The 25328-nt window shown below is 39.2% G+C and overlaps 1 protein-coding gene across 1 annotated transcript in view; it reads left to right on the forward strand.

Moving 5' to 3' along the window:
* The window catches only part of LOC110154046 (protein shisa-6), a 204560-nt gene that overhangs the window by 142716 nt on the left and 36516 nt on the right, over window positions 1–25328 (forward strand). The window contains exon 4 of the mRNA XM_020917981.2: window positions 13515–13553. Coding sequence (XP_020773640.1) covers window positions 13515–13553 — 39 coding nt within the window. The remainder of the gene's footprint in view (window positions 1–13514; window positions 13554–25328) is intronic.

Consider the following 25328-nt stretch of genomic DNA (forward strand, 5'->3'; position numbering starts at 1 on the left):
GTAGTCACATCCAACTCACTGATTATGCTTTTAAAATCCTATATATTACACACTATTGACTCTTAAGAGCTTTCAGTCATGTTGGAATGTTGTTACTTCATCAAAAACAGACCTGGAGATGTATTATGTTTCATTTACACATGTTTATCATAAATCTGTCTACATCTCTAAAGCTCAAATGCTCTGTTTTACATTGTGATGTCATGAAGCAGTAGTTTTCAAGTGAACCAAGTTAAACCTTTCACCTTTTGTTTAGTAGGAATGGGCAATTCCAGGACTGAAATTATCCAAATGATTCTAGTGAAGATGTATGGAGTTTAAAAACACAGTGGAGCACTTGCTGTATTCAGAAAAGGAGAAAAACAGAAGAACTCCGGCTAAATCTGCTGGTTTTGTGCATTAAACTCCTGTGAATGAAACAAAACACAACTATTGGTGTGTTTGTGATGAGGAAACTGCATTAAAACACAGATCAGAAGACAACAAGTTCAAAATCCAACGAAAGAAAACTCAGGGTATCATAGGGATGTAAAAAAGAAATGTCACCCACAAACTAATCAATACTAGAACAAAATAATTATTGAAATATTGATCTTGATCTTTTAAAACAGCCATTGTCATTTTGGGCGTCTACATTAAGGGAATAAAACAAACAACTCATATTTATACAGAATTGCTTTGTGGTGACTTAATGAACATAGTTAAATCATATAATTAGTAGGAAAATATTGTGATATTGCATCATCAAAAGTCACACAATAATATTCTGGACCATCACAATATACTGAGTTTCACTTCCCTTTGCTTAAATTAATAGTTCTGGTGCAGCAATAGCTAAAAACAGACAGAGGGAACTACATAGAGCATGATCCTTTAATCCAGAGCGCCCTATACACAAATCCACTCAGGTGTCCCAGTACAACTTCAGTAAACTTCAAAGCCACAACACCCGCAGAACACACAAACACACATGGAGCAGACAGAGACCGCACAGCCAAAAACACCCACAGACACACTCATCACTCCACGCTGACGAGGAACAGGAACGGAGGAACGAACTGAAAAAGTGAGTGCAATGTGCCGCTTCTAGACACAACTGAACAACTGAGTCACTGCAAACACTCCGACAATCCAGCGGTCCCAGACAGCACCCTTCCCACACGAAAGTATTAAAATGTAAGAAATTACCAATAACGATGGACAAAACTGAAGTTCTGTTTACCAAGATTAGAATTTCTGTCGAGATGAATGGAGAACTGTGCTTAAAGAGGGGGTATTTTTGGAGCTTTCTCCCATGTTAACATTCCATCGTCTAAAAAAACATGTTTGAAGAGGTTTTAGAGACATCCATGCGTGTTTGAGTAATCTAGCGATCTCTCTGTATGAGATTTCCCCGTAAATACGACAATAAACACAAAAATTCTCCATAAATAATACTAAAACATGACAGAAAACCGCAGTAGTTTCGTTAGAGGGACGCACAGTGATTGTGTTGTGATAGCGCACTGAAGGGGGAGTGACTTAGCAACAACACGGAAACTTATAAAACATGTTAATCTGTTATTGCGGGTGATTATAGCATTTACAAATAATAAAAAGAGCTAAAAATGTGAGGAATGGAACGGAGGAATGAACCGAAAAAGCGAGTTCAACGTGCCACTTCTAGACACAACTGAACAACTGAGTCACTGTGAACACGCCGACAATCCGTTGGTCCCAGACAGCAGCCTCCCTACACCCCACAACTGAACAAAGCCCAGAGTCACCGTGAACGCCACAAACAAACAAAACCACTCACCCATCACACTGTTGGGTTTCCTTTAAAGTCTAGCGTGGTTTATTTGTGAAAAAAGTTCAAAAATAGACAATTTAAAGACAGTACATCTTACAATCCAGAGCGCCTAATAGTGCTATAAACACGGTAATAAAAATGATCACACCGAGAGATGGATTCATTGTGTTGGTGTTTGTGTTGAAAGGCGCTGAAGCCCACCTGATCTTTCCTGTCTTTAAAAACTGAAAATCTGAATTATTTCATTTTAAAGTTTGCCGTGGTCCAAAGTTCTTCCTCACTTATCTTAAACATTCTGAGCATCCTAATTATTCCCCAGCATGAGTTCAGATAAGCTCTTTTCACAACTCTCAGAGACCAGAGTGGAGGTTTCACATCACAGTAAAGATAACAATGACTAGCATGCAAACGTGCACCTGTTTATTTGTACGTATACATTTCTATAACTCTGCCTTATTTGAGGCCAGTCTCTTGTTATTGTTGATACTTATTTTGAATTTATTATATTTTTCTCTTTGTTATTCCAACATTCTCTGATGTGTGAGCTACTGTGTCGAAGTAATTTCCCTTGTGGATCGATAAAGTTTGTCTAAGTCTAAATTGCATTATAAATTAGAAGCAGACAGTACACTGCAGACACTGTTTTGCCTTTAAAGAAATAAAAGCTATTTTCAGTTTGTGCTCTGATTTCAGATAAAGGCACAGTCTTGATATTAACACTGAAACCTTAGATTGTATAAATAAATGGACACAGCTAATCTGTAATATTCCAAAAAGGAAGTGTGCATGGGGGTGCTTCTGGCTCCATCAACTCTGGTTTACTTCTTATTGAAAAGACATTGGCCCTCACTCTGTAACTATGTCAAACTCCTCAGTTTGGTCTTTAAATGTTCAGATTAACCCTCTACATGCTGCATGGAGGAACTCAGAGAGGTACAGTGAGGCCGAATTATTCAAACACTTAAAAACAAATAAAAGTTTAAAATGGATCCTAAAGTGCGCGGGCAGTGAAGGGAGGGTAAAATGCGGGTGACGTGCTCATAGGCACATGCAGCTGCTTTTTGGACGAGTTGCAGTCGGGAAATGGAGGACTCACTCACCCCAAAATAAAGTGTTACAGTAATCCGGCCGGGTGGTTACAAAGGCGTGGACCACTGTTTCAAAGTGCTGACGTGCTGGAAGATGCTTAACTTTGTTTAGCTGCCTAAGGTGGAAAAAAACTAGTCCTTACAACAGAACGAATTTGGCTATCAAGGTTAATATGTGGATCCATTTTAAAACAATCTCAGATTTAGCAGAATGACTGAGGTTTCTCACATTAATAGATGTGACTCCAGCACAACTAGATCCAGACACCATAACCTTTGTTGTAGATTCATTAAAGTGCAGAAAATGTAGTTGTTGTTTTTTTAATCAATCAAACACATTTGGAGTGAGTTTAAAACAAACCCTTCTCTTTTCTTAAGTGGGACATAAATCTGACAATCATCTGTATAGGTGAGTTTCATTGTTGACAAAAGCGCGCGTTGCATGCTGGGAATTATTTTGGTCGGCGGCAAGAAACACTAATTCAACATGACGGACGGAGCGAGAAAGCACGTAAAGGGTATTGATGCCGGTTATTTATCCACTTTAACAGCAGAGGACCCAAGACCATTTGACCAGAAATTGGTCATAAGCATCGACGGACGACAAATCACCCTTTTCAACCCCGACAAAAGGTGGACCAAACCAAATTATTGGTCAGAATCGTCAACTACCTGGACAAATATTCACTTGGGCGATATCCACAATGACTTGGTGGAAACTCCTGGGCCATTCACAGCAGAAAAGATGAAAACCTCCAAGAGTCTCGATGTGTTGTTGAACTTGTTGGAGTCCACGGTTTGTTAGGATCTTCTACGTTTGCTCTGCGAATGTTTGAAAGTCATTTAATTCACCGTTAGCGGTTCTTTTCACTCAGAATACGAAAAAGACATTTTCCTTCTTCCGTGCTTCTATTTGTGCATCCGATAATGCAGCAGGAATTTACCATTAGAGGGGATAAATATGCGAGGTTACACACTGTGTTTGACGGCTACCGTGTTTCTTGCCTCCGACCAAAATATTTCCCAGCATGCAACGCGGGCTTTTAATAACAATGACGTCAGCTGAAACTCGCTTATAGAGCAGTGAAAGGAGATCTCAAGTCTTCACAGAATTGAACCCAGGAGTAACAGATACAAAGAGAAAAGAATAGGGCCTAAAATAGATCCCTGTAGTACCCCGTGCATCAAAGGAGCATAGGAAGATTCAGAATCTCCTAACCAGACACAAAAAGTCCTCCCCTTTAAGTGGGATCTGAACCATTCCAAAGCAGCACCTTTTACACCAGCCCGCTGTTCCAGTCGTGTTATCAAAATATTTCCAAACATCTACCGAGTTTGTGACGTAAGCATGAATAGAGTCTGTATAGAACTCCCTCCAAATGTGCTCCTGTAATCATATGCCTGATGAGCTTCATTTGACTGGAGTCCACGTCTTCATACAGTCTATGGTTGAATCTGTGCATCCTTATCCAGAGCCTCTCGTCCCGTCTTCTGATTGGCTGACAGCCGTGTGCAGGTTAGCGCTGTGTGTTTGTTGTGGAGATTATTGGTGTTGGCGACCCACATCCCGTAGCTGTGTTCCTTTTATCATGGCTCTCCTGTAATTACCGGCCCCCAGCGTCCAGTCCCCTCCCCCCTCCTCCCCCTCCCCCCTCTCCCCGCGGTCAGTGCAGGATTATCTCCACGGAGCAGGCATCAGATAGGCCCACAAAAGCCGGACAGGAGCAGGGCCGGGGGGACGGGTACAGCGCTCTGTGGAATTATCAGCGCATCGATCGCTATTGAGTGGGCTCGCGCTCAAGGACGTACAGCCGGTTCCCAGGTACTCATTTGCATCAAAAAAGAGAGGAGGGAGGAAGGCGATTGGTCAGTTTGGGAGACATAAGGGCCAATCACGCGTCAGCTTGATCAGGGTCAAGAGAGTAAGATGAAGCCGAGATCAGTACTGGCTGATCGATGTTAGTGTAGGTATGTCAGTGTGCAAGTGGAGCTGCTTTGTGGAGTTTAAATTTGAGATTCTAGCATGAGAAATGAATCGTTTTTATTTTCAAGGGCAGCTATAATTGGTTCACGTTTGGTAAAAACACAAGTAGGATATTATGTTATTCTCTTTTTACTACTGAATACAACTGTTAATGTATACAGGCCTCATTAGCTGGAACTCCGAAGGCTTTTGCAGTTCAAGTCTTGGTTTAGTTCGGGTTACTACTGGTGCAATCCTGTTTTAGTCTTAGATTTGGTCCCAGTTTAGTCAAGGTCTAGTCAAGGTCTCGTCAAGGTTTGTGGTCATTGTCCATTTAAAGTGTTGCTATAAAACACAAATATATTCTGAGATAGTCCTTTGGTATTAAAGAGGAGGTCTTTTACTTCTATTTAGTATGAACTGCTAACATATAATATATTTATACTGTATCACCATGTTCCCTTTTATTGTTTTGAAAATGGCATACTCACTAAAAACAACATATTCCCTCCTTTGCTCCCTGCACTAACTCACTCCTCCAGTCAGCGTGGATCCTGCTAATTAAACATGATGTTGGCCTCGTTTACACGTACACAGGTATTTTTAAAAACAGAGACATTTCCCTTCGTTTGTATCCTTCTTTTACACACAAATGGTGAATTCAACTCTCAAAACAAATCTTTCTCAACACTCTGGTTAGAGTGGAGATTCTGGAAAAGTTCGGGTTGGACGTTTGTGTGTAAAGTGAGTTTTAGGAGCTGACACGCCAACAGTGCGACCAGTGTTTCTCTTTCACTCTGATGAAGATGATGATGATGAAGCATCAGAGCAGCAGTCGTGTTTCTTCTGCTGAAACACTTTTCATGTGTTTCATTTGCACACAGCTGATGTTTCACATTCATGACCAGAGACAAATGAGGCTTTATCAGATCTGTGGAGAGGCGAGCCACTCACTAATGCATGATTTTAAATGGATTTGTGAGTAAAACTTACAACTGTAATGAAAGAAATGCTCCAGGTTTGAATCTGATCCAGGCTCCGCCCAGAGACTCGGTGTAGTTCTTACGGCACTCGAGTCAATGTGAACGAAAACTTTTTGAAAACAATGCTGCACAATGTTATTTTGGAAAACAGAGGGAGGGACATATTTATTTTTCAACATAACAACATGATATTTGTTAAACACTCAAATTAGAGCAATTTACCTGTTACCTGTTTGTTTCCATGGAGATGTTAAGGCTTAACCTATAACAGTATTACATTAAATTAATCTATTTTGCACTTATTCAATTACAGTAAGTTCACTCTTACTGTGAGGGCAGTCATCTTTCCACAGATCTGAACAGTAACTTGCCATAGATGTAGTTAGATTTTTCTTCTTTTTCAGATCTACTTGTGTGTTATAATATTGTTTCACATACACAGATCTGAAGCTGTGTTTTGTTTCATCCACATGTTTAACACACAAACCTGCACATTTAACACAAGTTCTTCTCTCAAACTGAAAACCCAGTTCCACCTTGTGATGTCATGTGATAATACAGAAGGTGCTCCACTGTGATTTTAAACTCCACACACCTTCACTAGAAACATTTTGATAATTTCACCTCTAGAACTACCAATTCCTAGTGAGCAAAAAGTGAAAGGTAGCTGCTAACTTGAACTAATTCGAACTACTAAATACTAATAATAACACAGGATTATTCAAACATGTGTGAATGAAACAAAACACAACTCCAGGTTTGTTTTTGAGGAGGTAACAACATTCTAACCTGGCGTAAAGCTCACAAGAGTCAATTTAGCATAATATAGGACCTTTAATGCCATACTGAGGGACATTCTGGGCAAAGCAATATGATTTCCATGAGGACAACAGGCAACAGACACTCCACCTGAAATGTTACATAATGCTCCTTTATTGAATGTTCGTATTTATGTAATTCCCATGTGCTTTGGAGTCTAAACCTGTGCACTGGTGTAATCCTGCAGAGGCTCGTGTTACCGTGTGCATTAACCACAGTATGTATGGGATTTACATCTCCTTCTCTCCAGGGAATATATGGAGCGACATCCTCTGCTAATTGCACCACTTATGTCTAATGCATCCTGATATCTGCCCTGATTTTAATGCAGTCCATATGAAGGCAGGGGGCTCGGGGGGGCTCAGGGGCTCGTGTGTGTGTGTGTGTGTGTGTGTGTGTGTGTGTGTGTGTGTGTGTGTGTGTGTGTGTGTGTGTGTGTGTGTGTGTGTGTGTGTGTGTGTGTGTGTGTGTGTGTGGGAGGGTTTGTATCATGTTGCGAGGGCGGAAGCTTCTTATACGGGTTAGATTAAGGTGAGTGTTTAAAGTGTTTACGTTAAAGGGTCCGTATTAACATTTTCTCATTTATGTTCTAATGTTTCCTCATCACAAACACACCTGGACTTGTGTTTTGCTTCATTCACGCATCTTTAATGCACAAAAACTGCAGATTTTTAAGTTATTCCACCTTGTGATGTCACGTGGTGGCACAGAAAATGCTCCTCTGTGTTCTTAAACTCCATACACCATCACAAGAATCTGTGTGCAATCCCTCAGTCGTCCAACTAGAACACACTTTTCGCAAAATGAAAATTCAACTAAATAAACTTTTGTCTATTTGACAAATTGAATTTCTCCTTTTGCCTTCACTAGAATCATTTGGAGAATTTCAGCTCTAAATTTACCTTTGTCTACTGATCTGACGGTTAATTTGATAATTATCACATGACATTTGGAGCTTTGGAGATGTAGACGGACTAATAATAAAAGGTTAATTAAACATGTGTGAATTGCTACGTTTACACGAGAGCTTTAATATTTTAATTATGAATAAAAAGTAATTCCACTTTTAAAAAGACCATGTAAATTTAATTCCAAAGTAAGTGGGTGGTTTATTCTGACTTTAAAGCCGAATAAGTTTCTTCCTGGATCATGTTTCTTGTTTATTCTTGTTAAAAATAATGTCAGTGGTTCAGTTCATGCTCGTTGTGTCGCCCTTCTGACATGTTGATCCAGATGATCCGGCTCCACCAGTCCTGGCTTCGGACTTTGATCCACGTCTCTTTGGATTTGTGAGCGGGATGTGGGAGTGGGCTGAGGTCGAGCAGCCTCACACTCACTTTGTCTTCTTCCTCCTTCTCCACCACTCTTCCCTTCTCCTCCTCAGCTGACAGACGTAAAGCGTCATGAGACAATTCTCCGGCTGCAACTTAATTATTAGTTTGGATCATGTTTGTGTCCGTGACATAATGACAAACCGAGATGACAGAAAAGCCGGTAGCAGCTGAAGTGTGACGTAAATACGCTGGTGTCTCTGTCCAATCAGAACCTTCACCACCCCCAGACACTGAGCGGAATTAAATTAAAGACGATTTAATGAGTTTTCCATGTAAACCTCAATTCAGAATTATTATGTGCATGTAAAATCCAAGGAGAAGATTTGAATTCCAAACTATTTAATTCAGAACAATTAAAAAAACATCCTGTGAACGTGGCCAATGAAACAAAACACAACTCCAGGTCTGTTTTTGAGGAGGTAACAAGATTCCACCACGACTAAAGAATCAATATCATGTAATATAGGAGCTAAGTAAGTGGGATTTCTGGATGAGGTCAGGGTCAGTCTCCAGGAAATGAATGGAAGTCAATGCACTGTCCAAAAGAAGCATGGAAAGTGACATGTGTGTTATGGGAGGTCAGGGCGGGATGACAGGGGATCAATGGTGATAGATCAGACGGTGTTGTGTTGGTTCCTCCGCTCTGCTCCTTTCTTCTCTTTTTTCCTGCTCTCTCCACTCCTCACTTACCTGCTTCTTTTCTGCTTTTCTTCTCTTTTCTCCTTCTCTGTCCTCCTCTCTCCTTCCCTCTGCTCTTCTGTCCTCCTCTGTGCTCTCCTCCCTAATTTGTGTATCCTCCGTTCATTTGTTTTTCAAAATAAAACCAAGTATTTTCTTCATTATTTGTCTCCAAACCCAAAATGAAAAACAGATTATTTATTTCTTCAGTTTTTGATTTTGTGTATAAATGAATAATTAAAAAAAACAGAAAAACGGCCATTTGCTGTTTTGGTGAATTAAACTGTAATGCTGGACTTTTGCGCCGCTTACAGACTGAACCAGGACTAAACTAGGACTAAAAATGGTTTAAACTAGGACTAAACCAGAGCTAAACTAGGACTAAACCAGGTCTAAACCAGGACTAAACCAGGACTAAACCAGGACTAAATCAGGTCTAAAACAGGACTAAAACAGGACTAAAACAGGACTAAAACAGGTCTAAAACAGGATTAAACCAGGACAAAACCAGGACTAAACTAGGACTAAACCAAGACTAAACCAGGACTAAACCATGTCTAAACCAGGACTAAACCAGGACTAAACCAGGACAATAATGAAGAAAATAGTTCTGTTTTTTTTTTAGATTTGTTTTCTTATTTTTGGTTTTATTTTGAAAAACGAATGAATGCATGACACATTTATTGTCCCTGCTCTTCTATGCTTCTGCCTGTCCTCCTGTTTCTTTTCTGCTCCTCTACTGTGGCCTCCTCTCTCCTCTCCCCCTCTGTCTCCTCGTTCCCCTCTCTGTCTTCTGTGGGTGCTCAGCGTGGAGACGGGTGAGCGCGGCGGAGGGAGCGTGAGGTGACGTGATGCGTTGTGTCTCGTGTCGGGTGGCATCAGCACATGAGATAAAAGGAACACAATCGATATGAGGCTCAAACCCGTGTCTCCAGACCAGCCCCTGTACAAGCTCTGGCACGCTCGCACTTTTCTCTCCACTCCTTATGTAACACGTAACATGTCGTATGTTTTTTTTCAACAAATCTCCCCAACAGCGTCTGAAAGCACTAATACAAAACTACTAACTTCTGAAGTACTGAAAATATACGTCCAAATAAAGAAAGTACTGCCATTTAATGTTGAAAATCACATTCTATTGTCTATAAAAAGAGGGTTTTTATTATCAGTGTGCAGTGTTGGGAAGGTGACTTTTAAAATGTATTCCCCTACAGATTACAGATTACATATCCCAAAATGTACTTTGTAACGGACTCCATTAAATTACTTAAAGTGAGTAATGTAATCTGAATACTTTGGATTACTTGATATTGTCATGCTTTTTAAAACAACATGAATGTAATGACCACATCCTGAAAGTTCTTGTTTGTTCTCTTCAAATTGTCTGTCGAGCCCAAGTCCATGAACATGTATTTGTTTTCTGTAGAGAAGCAAAGACGAGGACATCTTAACATGAGAAGTTTTGTCTGTTAAAAGACAATAAAAGCCCAGTCTTTCCTTAACCGTATTAAAATATGATTGATAGAGAAATTTATATGAGGTCACTGCTGTCTTAAATTATGTCCATCCTGCTGTTATTGTCATATTGTTTAGTCCTGGTTTAGTCCTGCTTTTAGACCTGGTTTAGTCCTGCTTTTAGACCTGGATTAGTCCTGGTTTAGTCCTAGTATAGTCCTGCTTTAGTCCTGCTTTTAGACCTGGTTTAGTCCTGGTTTTAGTCCTGGTTTAGCCTAAAATGTGAAAACAGGAAAATACCACCATGTAATCCATTTATTTCAACAAAGTAACTGTAATTCAATTACCACTCACTGAAACAGTAACTGTAACTGAATACAGTTACTCATAATTTGTACTCTGATTACGTAACTCTGGTACATGTAATCTGTTACTCCCCAACACTGTTAGTGTGGTATCAGAATCGATATCGAGTATCGAGTCTATTCCTTAATATGGAAGACTTTGAACTTCTATTGCACTGCTGTTATAGACGACAAGAGATGCTATTGAATGTTGTTTGTGTCTCAAAAATGAATAGATTTATTTTGGTAATGTGACGTATTTCGTGGTCGTGTCTTGGAGAGATGGCACTGCTCTGCTTCTAATATTCTACATTATGTATTAAGGAGACATATTAGGTCAAACTGGTTGAGCTTTTATAGCAGTGTTTTCTCATCACTGTCATACTCTTGTGTTTGGATTATTCATGCATGTTTGAGTAACCCTGAATTATCCTGCTTTGAAAGTTTCAGTGCTCAGATAATTTAGATTTCACCTACCCCTCTTATCCACCCATTCTAGTGATTTCCATATTTTTTGAACTATAAAGCTACATTCAGACTGCAGGACTTAACTCTCAATTCCGATTTTTTTGTGAAATCCGATGTTTTTGCGAGGTCGTTCACATTTCCAATTAAATGTGACTTGTATGTGATCTTCAGTGTGAACGTTAAACGGCCCGAAAGTGTCCCACATGTGCACTGGAGACACGATGACGTCAACCGCAGCGAGCGTGCTCTGTGTTTATGGAAGTTGTCCAAACATGGACATAGCATTGAGCACCTGGAGATTTTAAAGTTCCTCTCGTACCGGAGCCAGAACATGAACAACTTACTTGTTTTAAGGAGGAGATTGAGAAGGAGAAGGATGAGGTTTTTGGTCGTGGTGTTTTGTGGGACAGTCTGTTGAAAGGAACGTGTGGATGTGGAGACGGAGCCAAGAGTGGTGAGTGGTGATGTGCTTCACTTCAGTGACATGGAGTTCATTAACAATTTTCGCCTACTTGTTGATAACGTGTAGGTGGATGAATGCACTTTGGCCATTCAGACTGAAGTCGCATGTCAAAAGATCAGATATGTATCGGTTTCAGGACCACATATCCAAAAAATCAGATCTGTGTCGTTCAAACTGTCATTAAAAGATCGGACACAGGTCACATAGAAGCCAAAAATTTTTATTTGGGTCACTTCAGGCTGCAGTCTGAACGCAGCCTAAGTCGCTCTGGAGTGTAAGTCGCACCAGCCAAAAAATGCGTCGCTTCCTCTACTGTGTCGCTGTCGTCACTCAGCATCAGTTCCAGTTAGAATTATTGGGGTCTTTCTGAATCCCAACAGGATGGTTTCAGTGTCACTGAAGTTCAGACTTTGTCCATCCATCCAGTGACTTTAGAAAAGTTTCATGGTGCATCCTCCCAGTGTCACAGGTTTCTCACTCACTCCAAACTTTTTTCTGCTGCTCGATTATCATTTTCAGCTGACTATTTCACGACTTGCAGTTTGTAATCTGCAAAATCAGATTTTCTTTTTGGGAGCGTTTGTAATCCGTGTATCATTCGTTCATTCTTTTTTCAATATAAAACCAAAACTAAGAAAACGAAATAACAACAGTTTTCTTCATTATTTGTCTCCAAAACCAAAATGAAAAAACGGATAACGATTCCTTTTTTCAGTTTTCGATTTCATGTTTAAATGAAGAATGGAAAAAACGAATAACGGCCGTTTCCTGTTTACGTGACTTCCGTGACTGCGATACCGAACTTTGCACCGCGTATGAACTGAACCAGGACTGATCCAGACTGGGACCAGACCGGAGGCTCAGAGCTCACGGCAGGGCTGGAGCTCGAAGCTGAGGCTCGGACTCTGCAGAGGCTCGGAGTCAAAGCTTGGAGTCCGCCCTGGTTCCGCTCTGGTCCCGGTGTGGTGCCGGACCTGGATCAGTCCTGGTTCAGTCCGTACGCGGTGCAAAGTCTGGCATCGCAGTCACGGAAGTCACGTAAATGGGAAACGGCCGTTATCCGTTTTTTCCATTCTTCATTTAAACACAAAATCGAAAACTGAAAAAGCGAATCATTGTCCATTTTTTCATTTTGGTTTTGGAGACAAATAATGAAAAAAACAGTTGTTTTTTCGTTTTCTTATTTTTGGTTTTATATTGAAAAATGAATGAACGAATGATACACGGATTGTTTGTGTTCAGTTTCTCAGTCTTTGTCTTTATAAGTTTGTTTAAATGTTAAATTGTTCAGTGGTGCAGAAGTAATGGTGCAATCGACTGACATGATACAGACAGAACAGAGGCTCTTTCTGCAGGAGACATGCGCAGTAGAGTGAAGTGACAGTGGTACAGGAGGAACAGGAGCAGCACATACTCACACACAAGACTAGAGCGCCCTCTAGAGGCTGTCAGTGTGAACATTTTAATACATCAAATCACACCAGAGTATAAGTCACAGGAAACACCCAAACCATGAAAAAAAAAGTGCCACTTACAGTCGCGAACATACAGTACTACAAAAAATCTACTTCCAGGTCATACACAGAGGGTTAAACATGTTTCATCACCCAAAAAAACAAAAAAACAGGAAATTCCACCATTTGCTCTGGTGAAATGTCCTGTGAGCCTACGAGCTTTACACTCTTGAACAGCAATGAGCAAAATCAATAATGTACAAGATCTGAAACAAAAATCCATAAAAATATAAATCTTATAAATCTTATAAACTGAACATGGAAAAAAAAAAAATCACGCCTTTTACCATTAGTAAACCACCACTGATTGTGAAAGCTGTTTGTTTCTATTGAGACAGATAAGTAGCAATTTACACCAAGCAGTGCTCCTCTATGTTTTTAAAGTCTGTACTTCTCCAGACAAAACAGAATGTCAAGATAGATTTTTATTTTATAATTTTTTTTATGTTTTTTTGTTTACAAATCATTGTTGTCATAAATTGAATCTGGAGTGTTCAAACTGTTTTTATTGTAAAATGTGATGAATGTTAAAGTGTCTGTTCCATTACACTGTATTTCCTTTGATCTGTGGCTGTCCCTGGTCTAACACCTAACACCTGGTTGTGTGTTGTAGGAGAAAAGCATTGGCCGCTGCGCTCCCAGAGTCACCATGGTAGGACCGGCTGCTTTCTGTTCACTCCAAGTTGCCTCCAAGCACTTTTTCCCTCCACCGGCCGATAAAACTGCTCTGATCACAATGTGACGTTATGTTGATCCAGTGGTGACGCAGTGACTGGAGGCAGCTTGGACCCAGCTCAGTCAAGTGTTTCCTGTTTACCCCTGTACGACCTCTGTACGACCTCTGTATGACCTCTAACCTGTCTCCTCTCCCTGACATGTAGCGTCTCTGTGGTGATGGTGCACATTGTGCTGTGGTGACAGGGGTGTTACTGTACACAACTTCCACTGAACCATTTTAGTCAAATTCTTTACCAACGAGGTTCAAAAGACACATGAGCTACATCTGTGCTGATTTGTATTTATGTATTTATTTGTTTTTTTTGTTTAAAGTACTATATTACACAAACTGGATTCTTGTGAGCCATGTTAGAATGTTGTTACCTCCTCAGAAACTCAAAAACACATTGGGAGTTGTGTTTTGTTATTATTAGTGGTAGTTTTCAAGTGAACTTTTTTTTTTCCTTCTGGGGCTGAAAATTATCCAGATAATTCCAGAGAAATATTTGGATGATTTTTTTTTTTTTTCAGATGTATGGAGTTTGAAAAGACAGTGGAGCACTTCCGTATGATCACATGACATCACAAGATGAAGCTGAGTGTCAAACATGTGTGAATGAAACAAAACACAGCTCCAGATAAGTTTTTGAGGAGGTAACAACTTTCTAACAAAGATCAAAAGTAGAAGTGTAATATGGGCCCTTAAATGGACTGGACCAGTGTGAGTGTCCTTGAGTGCAGCTGAACACACAGCTCCACTACATTAGGTTAATGGGAAGTTCAAATGAAGAGACAAATGGAACGTGGATGATACAAGACTGTGACCGAGTGCTGCTCATTTACTGTTAATGTTAATATTGTTCACAGCACGGACAATAATAGAAACCAATATTCTTTTTTCTATGTAAAATTCAACTGAATGAAAATTTTTTATTTAAATTATGAAAAAAATATCAAACTGTCAGATCCGTGTGCTGTTAGTTTTGTTTAAATTTTAATTAAGAACAAACAAAGAAACAAAACAAAAACAAAAAACAGTAAAATGGGATTTTTCCATTTGGTGTCAAACTAAAAAACAGATTTCAACCTCTGTTTCCAATATTTAATTTAAAGTTTATTTCAAATAACAACAATCAAAAAACAGTCTCGGTACCTATTTAAATTTTGATATTTTTATTCTCTCTGGAAGTCCTGCTGAATTCAGTGTCAACCATAGATCTATAATAAAAACTATTTTTATTATAGTTTTATGGAGTCAACTGAACAAAGGAGAGTTTATCGCTGCTTCTCGTTTCTCATTGTGGAGTTCAACAATGACTTTCTAAAACGCAAAGGTAAATGCGTCGCTATAAAAGAGGACATGTTTGTCCACAAATTGCACCAATTTTTCAGGTGAGTTCTTTTAGCAGCAGAGCTTCTGGGGCAAATAAACCAGAGAGAATAAAAGATCTAATTTAAAATAGTCACAATGATGTCTTTTAATTGGTGTTATTTGAAATAAACATTAAAATAAATATTGGAAATAGAGTTCAAAATCTGATTTATTTATTTATTATTATAATTTTTTACACTAAACAAAATAATGAATTAACAAATTGTTTTCCCATTTCATTGTTTTTCATTCTTTACTGAAATTCAAAAGAAAAATACCCTGTCAACTGACTTCCTCAATGGGAGAAGCTTAGTCCATTTAGAATTCCTAAGATTCATAAAGATTATCAGTCACAGAACTAGTTTAAAAATCCATAAACTGTAAACAAATAGTGTTTTTCCCTTTTATAACATATAACTTCCTCTTTACGTAACCCATGAGATCAGTGGGGTACCTCAGGGCTCTGTATTAGGACCTGTGTTCTTTATTCTTTGCGCACATGTTTCAGTGGACATGTGGACAGTCACACCCCTGTCTAGCACTGTTTTAACTCACTGCTGTGGTGCGGGCTCTGGACAGGCATTCTACAGGCTGTGTCTCTGAACATTTAAAGTTAAACCTAACCCGGACGTGCATTTCCATATCTGACACGTCTTAATGAATGCGTGTTACCAGCAGCCCTCATCACGATCTTCACACTGTGCTGGTTCCATCTCGCTTCTGTCCTAACCCTTTTCCAAACACGTACTTCAGAATTCTGTGTGTGAGCACTCTGCTTTCCTGACTGTATGCGTCTCCGTGCGTGGAGGGTGGAGTTCTCTAGGCATGGATAAAGGCAGTTTTGATGATGTTACTTCTTTTATCATAAGAAGACATCAGAAAATCTGTGCTTATCCTTGCTTACGATTCCCTCCTCTTCCTCCTCCTCCTCCTCCTCTACCCACCTCGTCTTCCTCGGAAACAAAGGGACCCTGTCGGTACGTCTAAACATGTCCGTCACTTCGGAGGAGAAATGACTTTTTTATTGGAGTCCAGATGGATAGTGTGACATTGTTTCATTCACCAGCAAAGGGCTATTACCTCTCACCTCTGTATTATGAAGCAGTCCCTCACTAAAATGGCAGCGTTATTGGCGCTTAACACGGGGGTCAGAGCAGCGGCGCATGTGGACTCCATCTACACCTCCACACGAGCCATCACGGTACATTTGTCACCATGGAGACGTGTGGAGTGACCGCCTGGCCTCTGGTGTCCGGGGGGTGATTCTCAGATATAAGATAAAGGGCTTAGCAGCGAAGAGGACAGCTCCAGGAGAGGACTGAGCCAGAGGAGGGTGGGAGAGCGATGAGGTGGGCACAGAGTCATGTCCGGGCAGGGCAGCTGTCGTCCGGGCACAGTCTGTTTATTAGAAAGGTGAGGCATAGTGTGTGACACCTTTGGATAGAGATTTGACACTTTTTATGAAAGGTTCAGGTAACACTTTATAATGCAGTGCAGTACAGTAATTACCTAAACCTTTGTAAAGATTTGTTAATTGTTACTAACATATCAGTTTGGCACAAGTTCCATCATTAACTAAACATTAGTTGTTTGCATTATTATCTATTACTGATGTAACAATAACTAGAATATCATGATATCGTATCCTCAAAAGTCTCACTATAATATTGTGGGCTGTTACAATATATTGAATTACAAGTTCCTTTGGTTAAATGCATGGTTTTGTAGTAGCAACAGCTTATGAACATCGGAAACTACATTTCCCATGATGCATTTCAGTGCAAAAAACATGAAGATATATATATTTTTTACTTGAATTCTTGGGATTATGACAGAAATAATTTGCACTGAAGTCAAGGTATTTTAAAATCAAAAAATTCTATTAGCCTATCCAAAATATTGCAATAAATATGGTACCATGAGATGTATATTGTGATAATATTATACTGAGAGATTTGGATATTGTTACATCCCTATTAACTACTGCTGTTAACTAATATTGTATTAATATCTGTTAATAGTTAAGTAAATATATTTTTGTAATAAACGTGAGAGACTCACTGTAAAATATTTGCTATCGTTAATAAATGTTATAAGAAATATTAGTAAATAGTTAATAATTACTGTTTCAAATTTATTATAAGTTGCCCCACACTTATATATTACTAAGTATATATACAGTTATATATTAGTAATATTTTAATTAAGCTTAACCAACTTTATCATAAGGATTCTATGAGGAGTGGTTCATATTGAGTTTAATAACAGTTCAATAATAATGTGTCATCGTCAAAGTTCTCTCAATAATATCGTGGGCTGTCAAAATAAATCGAATCACAAGATCATTTGCTTAAATGCATTGGCAGCTCAGAAACACAGGGAACTACATCTCCCATGATTCATTTCAGTGCATAAAACATGAAGAGATATGTTTTTTACTTTAGTTCTTGGGATTATGACAGTGTTGATTTGCAGAGTCTTTTATTTAGGTATTTTAAAAGCAATAAGTATCCTGTCTAAAATAGCTTCTCCAAAATATCACAATAAATATTGTACCGTGAGATACATATCATGATAATATCACACTGTGATCTTGGATATCATTACATCCTTAGTCATTAACTTTTATATTGACATATAGTTTGTAAATAAAAATTGAAAGGATGTAAAAATAATTATTAATTAGTGCCATAAAGACATTTAGTTAACTATTAACATATATGAATGCAATAATAGTTAATACATTGCTTTCTATTTGTTAAAATATTAATACATAGTTTTCATGCAAACAGAAAATTAAGGAGCAAGTTAATGATGAAAAAAGTGTTAACTTGTGCCAAATAGATATTTTAGTAACAATAAATAATTATTATCAAAGAGAGTCTGCCACCTGCTTCCCCCTCATGCACATGTTACTGCAAGATTTGAAATGATTTATCACATTCTAAGACCAGTACAGTTTAACACAGATCAGACACAGTAATATTAATATTGTTAACGTGCAGATTTGTGATGGAATATCCTGTAGTGAGTCTTTGGTCTAGTCCAGAGGTTCTCAAACTCTTCACACCAAGTACCACCAAAGAAAACAATGCACAGTCCAAGTATCACCAGATCTAAACCAGGCCTAAATCAGGACCAGTCCAGTTCTGAAACTCCCCAAAGAATGACCAAAAAGTGAATATGTTTTATTCTAAATTAAAACACTCGCACTTTGCTATTTTGGATCTGTATTAGACTGTAACTTTCTCACCACAAACACACCTGGAGTTGTGTTTTGTTTCATTCACACATGTTTAACAAACCTGTGCATTTAGACTGTGTTCTTATCTCAAATGGAAAACACTCAGTTCCACCTTGTGATGTCATGTGCTAATACAGGAAGTGCACCACTGTGTTTTTAAACTCCACACACCATTAGTAGAATCAATTGGGTAATTTCAGATGTGGAACTGCTCATCTCTGCTGAACTAAAGATAAAAGGTAGCTTCATGACATCACAAGGTGGAACAGAGCTTTTGGAGCTTTGTAGATGTAGACAGACTAATAATAAAGAGTTACTCAAACATGTGTGACTAAAACACAACTTCAGGTGTGTTTTTGAGGAGGTAACATCATTCTAACATGGCTTAAAGCTGCAGAGGATCACAGAGGACCTCCACACCAATCGAAGGAGCTCATGTAGCACCAGTGGTTCTTGTACCATCGTTTGAGAATCTCTGGTTTATTCATCAACAGCTCAACATTTATGCATTTACTTTTTGGATATGTCATGGTAAAGAACAATATCTATAGTAAAAAGTGTGTCTTGACCACTATCACCAACTGCTTTGTCTAGAATGTTCCACAGTCAGTGTTGGGGAGTAACAGATTACATGTACTGGAGTTATGTAATCAGAGTACTAATTATGAGTAACTGTATTCAGTTACAGTTACTGTTTCAGTGAATGGTAATTGGATTTTAGTTACGTTGTTGAAATAAATGGATTACACAGAAGTTATTTTCCTGTTTTCACATTTTGGGCTGTATTCCTGTTGTTTTTTTGTTTTTTTTTTGGTAATTCCACTCATTGCCGGACACTAAACCAGGACTAAAGCCAAGTCTAAATCAGGACTAAAAACAGGTCTAAATCAGGACTAAACCAGGACTAAAAACAGGACTAAACCAGGATGAAAACCAGGTCTAAATCAGGACTAAACTAGATCTAAAGCAGGACTAAAACAGGATTTAACAGGACTAAATCATGCTGTGTGGACTGTGTCTCCTCCTCTTTTATCAATAATATTTTTAATTTGGTTAAGGAAAGTCTGGGCTTTTTATTTTCTTTTAAGAGACAAAACATCTTACATGAAGATTTCCTCGTCTTTGCTTCTCTACAGAAAATCAAGTAATCCAAAGTATTCAGATTACGTTACTCACTTTAAGTAATTTAATGGATTCCATTACAAACTACATTTTGGGGTATGTAATATGTAATCTGTAAGGGAATACATTTTAAAAGTAACCTTCCCAACACTGTCCACAGTATGGCATTAAACGTGTATATCTTCTGTGCAGAGGCGAGCGTGCACTCAGATTACACCAAACTGTGGAACATTAGGCTCATTTGTTTTCACACAATGTTCAAATACAACATCTGCAAATTACATACTTTATTTTCAAAGATAAATCTGGATAAGTGAACAGGATTTAAAATTTAAACAACTATTTTGAAAATGACTGGCACAAATGTTGTTTTCATTCTCAGTTTTAATCTTCACAAAGGTTACACATATTAACTTCTTTTCCAATGTAATCTCAAAATAATACATTTCACCAGGTTTCAGAAAATGTTAATATTACAACAAAATATTTTACTTGTGTGATCTGGAAAACTTTATTAAATCAGACCAAAGAGAGTTGAATCACAATCAGCCTTGTATAATGATCATCTCCATATGTCCAGACCTAATGTTAATGTGGATGTTCAAATGGAGGCAGGTCATGTCCTGTGCTCTGTGTACCATTACTGCATATGTACACAAGTACATAGTATCAGTGTACACAGAGTACTCAGGAGGCACAGAACTCCTCTTCACTGGTGGTGTAAATGTTGCTGTAATTAACAATCACAACCTGCTCCCACACAGTGAGCTGTGCACACCTCTCACACACGTACACGAGGGAGACGGGACCACAAGTCATTTATCACAAGAGCTCTGCATTTGGAGATAAAGCAGCATTATGTAACATTTGAGTTTGCTGTGGCTTTTATTCTAACATCACATATTTAGATTACCATGTTGCCTGTGTATTACATAAGCTTAGTATGTTTCAGTTTGCTTTTTGAAGCTCTGAGTCTCTCCTCCGTTTGCTCCCCATGCTAAGTCACTCCCCCTTCAGAGCACTATCAACAGAACTGGTGTGTATATTTCACTAATGAAACTCCTCCAAATTAGATCAGGTTAGTGAAGTTGCTGTGTACACTTTTGTATCATGTGTTTGTAGATTTATGCAGAACTGTTGTGGTGGAGCAGACGGCAGAATCTAATCATAATCTATAACACAGGTGTCAAACATGCAGCCCGGGGGCCAGATCCGGCCCTCCAAGACCTTTAATCTGGCCCTCGACTGATTTTCTAGTAAAATATTTTTATTCTATTTTTTATTAAAATATTGTTAATTTTCTGCGGTGCTGAGCACAGCAGCATCTCCAGCGTCTCTGTACGTGGCCCCTCCCACCAGAGCAGCACAAATGAAGACTTGTCTCTTTCCAAACGCTCTTAAAGGACGATCGTTTTGACTGTTGACCGTGACACCCTCATCAGAAAAATGTCCAACATGAGAAAAGTGGAGGATTTTCCAAGAACAATTTACTTACTTCTATTTATACAAGTTCATGTTAAACAAGTTCATATTAAAACATTGTGTTGAAATTGTATTTTTCTTAAAGTTTCTTGTTGTTCATAATATTATAATATTTTGTAAAAGAAAGAGTTCACCAATTAAAAAGATTTCTGTAATAGATTTGTGTTTCTCTGCACAAATATTTGAACTTATTGTTATTTTTGGGGTTTATGACATGAGTTTTCTGATCCGGTCCCTTTGGGATCAAAGTCGGTTGGATACGGCCCCCGGACCAAAACAAGTTTGACACCCCTGATCTATAAGGAGGGTCTGCGTGGATGATATCTGAAACCTCTTCAGGTGTGTTTCTGACGAGGGAACAATGTTATAACATGGTAGAAAAGCTCCAAAAAGTAGATTTTGTGTGAAACTCCCTCTTTAAGAATATTGTGTAGAAGTTTGTTTCTCTGTGCACCTCTGGATTTCTCACCTGTTTAATATTCGCTTTGAGAGCTTGTGTGGTTAAATACGTTTCTACCTCCCCAAATGAGCTTTTACTGCCATGCACATAAATCAACCTCCACCTGAAGCAAGTGAATAAACTTTTATGCAAATTTGGGGTTTTAAATGCAATATTTGGCGTTCAGCTCCCCTTCCTGCAGAACCTGCATTACAATAACGGGATGTTAGTTAATGTGAATGAAAGTGAATGAGGGATGTCACTGTTGAGTCATGGTGTCATTAATCATGAACAATCATAAAACCCTGTTTTTTCTCACAAGAATCATACCACTCTAATAACAGCAGTACCACTCTGCCACTGCAGTCAGCCGCCTCATGTTCACACCAGTTTGGCTCACAAAGTTTAAGTGGTTATTTACTTTTATTAACGTTTGCAGATTGGCAATATCGTGTACAATACCTGCGGGCATGTTTTATATAAACACACATAACTTTCCAACCATAACAGATAGAAACTTACTTTTTTTTTCTCTTGGAAAGCTGACAGTTGCAGCTTTACTGGCATTATCCTACGTCACACACTACTTGATGACGCAGGGAAAACAAGTGTCCAATAGGAACTTTATTTGCCGCCAAACTCATGTACTCTGTCTATTTTGATTGGGCCAAACTTTGCCAAAGAGTGTAGTGACTCAAAATGGTGGATGCTTTGAGCGTCTGTGTTTGTAACAATTGAAAAAGTCGCTCTAAGGCTACGTTCAGACTGCAGGGCTTAATGCTCAATTCTGATTTCTTTGGGAAATCCGATGTTTTTGCGAGGTCGTTCACATTTCCAATTAAATGTTACTTGTATGTGATCTCCAGTGTGAACGTTAAACAGCCCGAAAGTGTCCCACATGTGCACTCTCGTACCAGATTTTCAGGTTTATTTCAGTCCAAATGTCCAAATCCAAATGTAATAAACTCCATGGAAATGCAGGAAGTGATGTGGCTCTGTGTCCTGGACCTGACACCAGCTGTTTCCAACTGACACCAGGAAAGTCATGAGGCCATTGCACTTTTTTTTTGTTTTGAGGCAATCAGGATATTTTAAGTTTACTTATAGACTTGATATTTTGCACTTTTGTAGCTAAGACTCTAAATTAAACATGTTTTTTGTCCAAAAATGTGTTTATACATGTTTGCTGTGTGTTTTGTATGAAAGAGTATGAATTTAATTTTCTGTTTATTTATTTATTTATTTATTATTTATTGTATTTCTGGTCCTGTAGTTTTTATTATAGACACAAGTACAGCAGTAGATTGTGAAATAACAGGCTGTACAGAAAAAAAGGATGTGGAACACTTCATTAGGGGTAAAAGGGGCCGTTATAATAGCAAATTTAAGAAAATAATCCAGGTCAGGACAAATGTACTAAAGTTTCCTTTGGTCTGGAAGGGATTAAGGGACAGTTTTTTAAATTGTTCAAATCAAATAGTCAAATCAGTTCTAATGCTCTAATGCTGAGGCCAAACTGTTTATGTTATAATCTGGTGTTTTGTTTTTCAAGAAATCCAAAACAGAATGAGCTTTGCATGAGTCTCTCATTTGTGTTGCCAGGTTCAAAGCTGAAGTCCAGTGTGTTTAAACCTAAAATGTGTCTCTCTGATCTGAACGGTCTCTCTCTAAACCCCAGCACCTGCACCAGTCATGAGTCAGTGCTAGTGCAGCCTCTGCAGCTCAGGGAGGGAATTCTGGAGGTTCTGAGCTTCACATCCTCTACAGACCTGTTTAAAGACAGTACAGGAGCATGTTCCATACTGGAGCTTTAACTTGTCCTCTGCCCAGTGTTTGCTTCATTGTGTGAAGGACATGGAGAGGAGGAGCCCGTCGTCAGAGGATGACTTGTTTGGCGAGTCTAGTTATTTGTGAATGTGCTGTGTGAGTTATTTGTTGATTAAGGTTACGTGGGCGCTTTTCCTTTGTTGTCATGGCAGCCCTGTCTAATCACTGGCCTGGTTCCCTGGCCTCCCCCACATGATGAGCGCCGATAATTCCGGTAGTGGAGGAGGAGGAGGAATTCTCACATCTCCATAGGCCCTCCACTCAGCCCGCCGACACGATTCACATACTCTGAAAATCCCATTCCCTCAGAAACCTCTTGTTTTGATCGCGTTAGCTTTAAAGAGCTAGCACAGAGAGCTAAAATTAGCCCGTTACTTTAAATACTATGCAGGGAATTACCAACAGTGCGCTAAGTGGGTCGAGTTATCCCACTCCATGGCCTGGGAGTCGAGCATCGGGGTCCCCAAACGCTTGCCCCTCCCACCTCCTAAACCCGCTGAAGAGGGCCATTACGCTGGTTAACATTTAGCTGTGTGTGTGTATCATGTGTTGTGTGTGTGTGTGTGAGAGTATTCCGCTGCTGAACATTTGGCTGTGTGTGCATCGTCTTTTCAGGGAAATGTCAGGTCCTGGGTGGTGCTGGCCGCTCTCGTCCTGGAGCACTCGGAGGTAATGGGATGGCTCTGGAGACGTGCGGAGACGAGGAGGACGGAGAACTGCGGCGTGTCTTACTTTGGCCCTCATTAGCACTTAACACTGCTTTGCTTAATCGGCACTGATGCAAATTGTGCAGGAAATGGACCACTGTAAGAATAATAGATAGATAAATACACAAATACATAGAAAAATACACCAAACTGCAGTGAGAAGGGTTTACCGGATATTTTGCGCTATAATTCATTCTGGAGTATAAGTCATACCAGCCACAAACTGCGTAATGAAGAAGAAAAAAATATATAAGTTGCACTTCTGGGGGGAAATTTATTTTATAAAATCAAAGACCAGGAGCTGACATTTCCCGTGTAAAGTCAAGTTATAGTAAAAACACTAGAAGAGAGAACAACAGACTGTTAAAGTCACATATGAACAGTTCTTCAGATAAACTATAACATAAACAACAGAACAGAACAAGTTTACCGAACTCTCCATCTCACTCCAAATCACTAAATCCATTCAATTCTTCATCCTCAGGTGTCACTTCTGAACAACTCAGCCTCGACCTCCGGAGGTAAACAGAGCACCGCTTCCTCTTCTGTGTCGCTGTCGTCAGATTCAGCATCAGTTCCAGTTAGAATTATTCGGGTCTTTCTGAATCTCGACAGGATGGTTTCAGTGTCACTGAAGTCCAGACTTTGTCCATCCATCCAGTGACTTCAGGAAAGTTTCATGATGCATCCTCCCGGTGTCACAAGTTTCTCGCTTTCTTTCTGCTGCTCGATTACCATTTTAAGATGCAGATTTCACAACTTGCAATTTGTAATCTACAAAATATGATTTTGTTTTTGGGGGTATTTGTGTTCAGTCTTCTCAGTTGTCTTTATAAATTTGTTTAGAGTGGTGCAGAAGTAATGGTGCGATCGACTGACATGATACAGACAGAACAGAGGCTCTTTCTGCAGGAGACATGTGCAGTAGAGTGAAGTGACAGTGGTACAGGAGGAACAGGAGCAGCAGATACTCACACACAAGACTAGAACCTCTCATGACTGTCAGTGTGAACATTTTAATATATTAATCGCACCAGAGTATAAGTCGCAGGAAACACCGAAACCATTTAAAAAGTGCAACTTATAGTCTGAAAGATACACTATATTTGTCCGAACACAAGAAACTGTTTGTAATGAATCCACTCTGATCCTGTATATTAGTGCTCCTGCTGCATTACTACTTTAATCCTACTCTACTACTACTCTCATTATATTTACATGCACAGGGACATCACAGTGCACTTAAAAACACATTCAAGTCATCCTATCTAAGTCAGCTCTTTCTGGTTATATCGTGAAACCAAGCTCAGATTAAAGGGCCCATCTCATGTAAAATAACTCTTTTCACATTGTATCTTCTGCACATAAACAAGCACTATTTGGGTTTTGGAACATCCATTACACAATAGTTCTGAAATCTTACTGATTTCTTGAAGAGAGTCACAGACCAATAACTATGAAAGGTCGACTATTGCTCCTCCCCCCGCCCGTGCTGAGAAAGCACAGGCTCCGCCCTC

This window comes from Boleophthalmus pectinirostris, unplaced genomic scaffold (assembly GCF_026225935.1).
Source record: "Boleophthalmus pectinirostris isolate CB_2022bp ecotype Guang Dong unplaced genomic scaffold, ASM2622593v1 HiC_scaffold_14, whole genome shotgun sequence".
Taxonomy (NCBI): Eukaryota; Metazoa; Chordata; class Actinopteri; order Gobiiformes; family Gobiidae; genus Boleophthalmus; species Boleophthalmus pectinirostris.